Raw genomic sequence first — 3,921 nt, 5'->3', positions numbered from 1 at the left:
CCTCAACTCTGTCCCTCCCCTGGGCCATGCAAGCTTCGGACCTTCTCCTTTCTAAATCCCATTTGGATTCTTCAAGTCGATATGCCAATATCAAGCCTATACCATGGCACTAACAACAGTGTGACTCTTCACTCTCTCCTCCCCCATATACAATCAGCTGCTAAAGTTTGTTATTTATCCTTCCACATATTTCACATCTGTCCTCTTCTTTCTACTCACACATTCAGAATCCTAGTTTAAGCTCTAATTACTTCTCGCCTAGACAACTGCAATGTCCTTCTAATTTATTTTTCTGTCACAAGCTTCTCCTCCCTCAAAAAGCATCCTCCACACAACTGTCAGGGTGATTTTCCTAACATATGCCTGACCAGGTCCCTCACCTGCTTAATAAACTCTAGTGGCCCCCTCCTGACGCGAGGATCAAATGCTATTTCATTTTTATTTTCTCTTTTAAAAATTACTATTTGGTGAAAATTTTAAAGTGTACATAATTATTAGTATGGTAGTATGTGTGTGTGTGTACACACACACACACACACACACATATATATATATATATGCACTAGTACATATGTGTGTGTGTCTGCACTAAAGGTCTTCATAACTGTCATGGAGGGGGTGGCTAGGTGGCGCAGTGGATAAAGCACCGGCCCTGGATTCAGGAGTACCTGAGTTCAAATCCGGCCTCAGACACTTGACACTTACTAGCTGTGTGACCCTGGGCAAGTCACTTAACCCCCATTGCCCTGCAAAAAAAAAAAAAAAACTGTCATGGAAGCTGTTGGAATCCCAACAAATGGTGAAGTATTCCAGATTCTCTTTTGGGGAGACTAGCAGGCCTCTTCAATGGGATGCATGATGGGTATAAGTGAAGTGGCCTCACGATCTACACAGAAAAAATTAAAATGTCTATGGTTCAAACTATGAACTACAACTGGATGGACAGTCATTGTGCGTATCTGTGTGTGTGTGTGTGTGTGTGTGTATCTTATTTGTTTTTGGGTTTTTTGCAGGGCAATGAGGGTTAAGTGACTTGCCCAAGGTCACACAGCTAGTAAGTGTCAAGTGTCTGAGGCCAGATTTGAACTCAGGTCCTTCTGAATCCAGGGCTGGTGCTTTATCCACTGCGCCACCTAGCTGCCCCCATGTGTGTGTGTATCTTATGCAGACACTATAGACAGAGAGGGAGTGGAGTTCAGAAGTGAATATGAGGAAGAGAGTAAGTTGGATTGGGATCTGGAGAATAACCCCCTATGGTTCTTCATTCAAAATATGAATATATATCGTTTAGTTTTAAATCAATCATTTCTAAATAATTCTCTCCCCACCTCCACTTCTTTCATCATTCATCAGAGAATCATTCTTTATAGAGGAAAAAAAGAACTTCAATAAAAGTAACCAACACATCAACAGAAACTGAGAATATATGCACTGTTCCACGCTCAAAGTCCCCCACCCCTGCAAAGAAAGTAAAAGAAGTGAATTTCCTCTTCTTTTCTTTGAGGCCAAACTTGATCATTCAGTTTCTTTTATTGTTTAATTTAATTGTTGTTCTTTCCATTCACATTAGCACCGCAATTATGGATATTTGTTTCACTGGTTCTGATCCTGCTTCTAACCCTCTGCATCAGTTCATGCAAGTCTTCATAGTCATCATTTCTTAACACAATACAGTATTACATTACACTAAAAATCATAAGAATAAAGGAAACTTTCATTAATAGCTAAGCAAAAAGGCTAGGCATTATCTGTACCAGAGAAACACTAGAGCGTTTTCCAGTAAGATTAGGGATAAGTCTCAGATGTTCATTTGTTCATTGTTACCACTATTATATAACACAGCACAAGGAATACTTGTGTAATATTCTGCCCATTTGAAATTTTAAAAGGGGACAGCTAGGTGGTGCAGTGGATAAAGCATGGGCCCTGGATTATTCAGGAGGACCTGAGTTCAAACCCGGCCTCAGACACTTGACACTTACTAGCTGTGTGACCTTGGGCAAGTCACTTAACCCTCATTGCTCCGCAAAAAGAAATAATAATAAAAATTTTAAATGAAAAAAAGAAACTTAAAAAACTGAAGGTTTGAAGGAACGGAAAACAAAGATATCAAAATGTAAATGAGGCATACATTTTAAAACACTGCCATAATGTTAATTTGTGTTACTTGACTACACTTAATTCTTATTGGGTGTGGGAGGGGTGGTGACTTAGTGACCAGGGGTATAGAGATTCTCTTAAGAAGTGAGATTAGCCCCCTCCCCCGACCCCTTTCCTTCTTCTCTTTCCTTTTATTCCCCTCTGGATGACCTCTAGCCACCCCTGACTAGAGTCAAGAGATTTGGGAGACACTGAACAGATAAGAGATGAGACATTTGGGCCACGCAGGAAGGGGTAGAGGTTTTCAGTGTTAATTAATTTAAATTTCATGTTCTTGAAATTGCAGGTTTTATATTTAATCTTCCATCACATAGCTCGGGATCCCTAGCATGTCAAACAGGGTCAGGGTACACACAGGGTGCCAAGAAGCCTTAGGCTTCACCTTCCCCAACCTCCCCAAATCTACATCTTTTCAAATAACTGAAAGGACTTTGTGATTCCCATCCCCCGATGAGCATGGAAGAGACCACTTCCTTCTCTCTGGGCTGGGAAAGAGGCTCTGACCTCATAGATTCTACCTGTGACCCGTGTATGGAATGTCTATGTGAGGTCATTCTATTCTAGGATATAAGTCCAAGTCAACGGTCGCACTTCTTTATCCCCCATAGATAGGGGAAACATCAAGGAGCTGAGAGAGGGAGAACATCTCAGGTCCAGGTGAAACTAGGACAGAGAACCTCAGAAAGGCCCTCATCCCTCCATCCCCGGCAGGGAGAAAGCAAAGCCCCTGAAAGGAAGCAGGTAGGAGTTCATTACTGGTTACCAGGGCTCTGGTCTTCCTTATCAGGCAGTCCGGGAAGAAAGACTTTGGGATTCAAGCAGCCAGATTCAAAGAGGAGAAAAGGGCTGAGAGCTTTGGGGCAAGTAAACTGGTACCTGTTGAGAGCAAGGTCAAGGCCAAGACTTGGACCCAGAAGTGAAGACAGTTTGAAAAACAATTGGCACCGAGGGCTGGGAAATGGACCTTGGGAGTTAAGTGAATACTTAAGAATCTAAAGTTTTAAAGACTTGACAATTCTACGGTTCGGGGTAGGGGGGCCGAGTTTCATAGGTTGCCCCTACTTCTCTGATCATGTGCCCCTGCACATCCATATATTTAAGCCTCGTCTTTACCTTCATCCTGGCCCCCGTGGCTACTGCCAAGGAATGCTACTATTGTGACGTGACAGTGGCACCTCACTGTGTGGGTACCCCTATGACTTGCGGGGAAGAAGAAGACTGCTTTGTTGGACGTGGTACGGCTCAGGGTTTCCCAGGAATTATCATAAAGGGTTGTATACAAACCATCTCCTGTGGCTGGTCGCAATCTATTACCCACCTGGATGTAACCTACAATCTGACAACCTACTGCTGTCCTGGGAACCTGTGTAACGTGATCCAACCTCGCCGGGCCCCCAAGCCGCCAGATGCTGCTACTGTTGCTGCTGTGGTTGCTGGACTCATACTGGCACTTCTTCTCTGTTGGCTGCTGTGAATTGCAAGAAGAAAATGGATCCCTTCCTTCCCCCATCCCTTATTCCCCACCCCACCCTAGTAATCCCACGTGGATTGGATTAAAGGCAGCAGAGGCAGAATGTGTGTTTTCTTTTGTGGTGTTTACTGAAGGGGGGGGGTGAGGAAGGGAGGGGGGCTCAAATGACTGGATCTCTGAAGCCACAAGGCTTGCCTCAGTTTCTTCTCCATCTCCTAATTTTTTCTCTCTGGCAGCTATGGGCCCTCATACCCTTGAGTCTTGAGGTTCTGAGGAAGGGAGCGAGGCTG

General features: G+C 43.8%; 1 protein-coding gene across 1 annotated transcript; it reads left to right on the top strand.

Moving 5' to 3' along the window:
• The first annotated feature begins 3,232 nt into the window (after positions 1 to 3,232).
• LOC122733434 (sperm acrosome membrane-associated protein 4-like) lies at positions 3,233 to 3,634 on the top strand. The gene has a single exon (XM_043973832.1). The coding sequence runs from the start codon at positions 3,233 to 3,235 to the stop codon at positions 3,632 to 3,634; it is 402 nt and encodes a 133-aa protein (XP_043829767.1).
• The last annotated feature ends 287 nt before the right edge of the window (positions 3,635 to 3,921 follow it).

This window comes from Dromiciops gliroides, chromosome X (genome assembly GCF_019393635.1).
Source record: "Dromiciops gliroides isolate mDroGli1 chromosome X, mDroGli1.pri, whole genome shotgun sequence".
In the NCBI taxonomy this organism is placed as follows: Eukaryota; Metazoa; Chordata; class Mammalia; order Microbiotheria; family Microbiotheriidae; genus Dromiciops; species Dromiciops gliroides.
The sequence above is the reverse complement of the archived record's forward strand: the minus strand, read 5'-3'. Positions and strand labels throughout refer to the sequence as shown.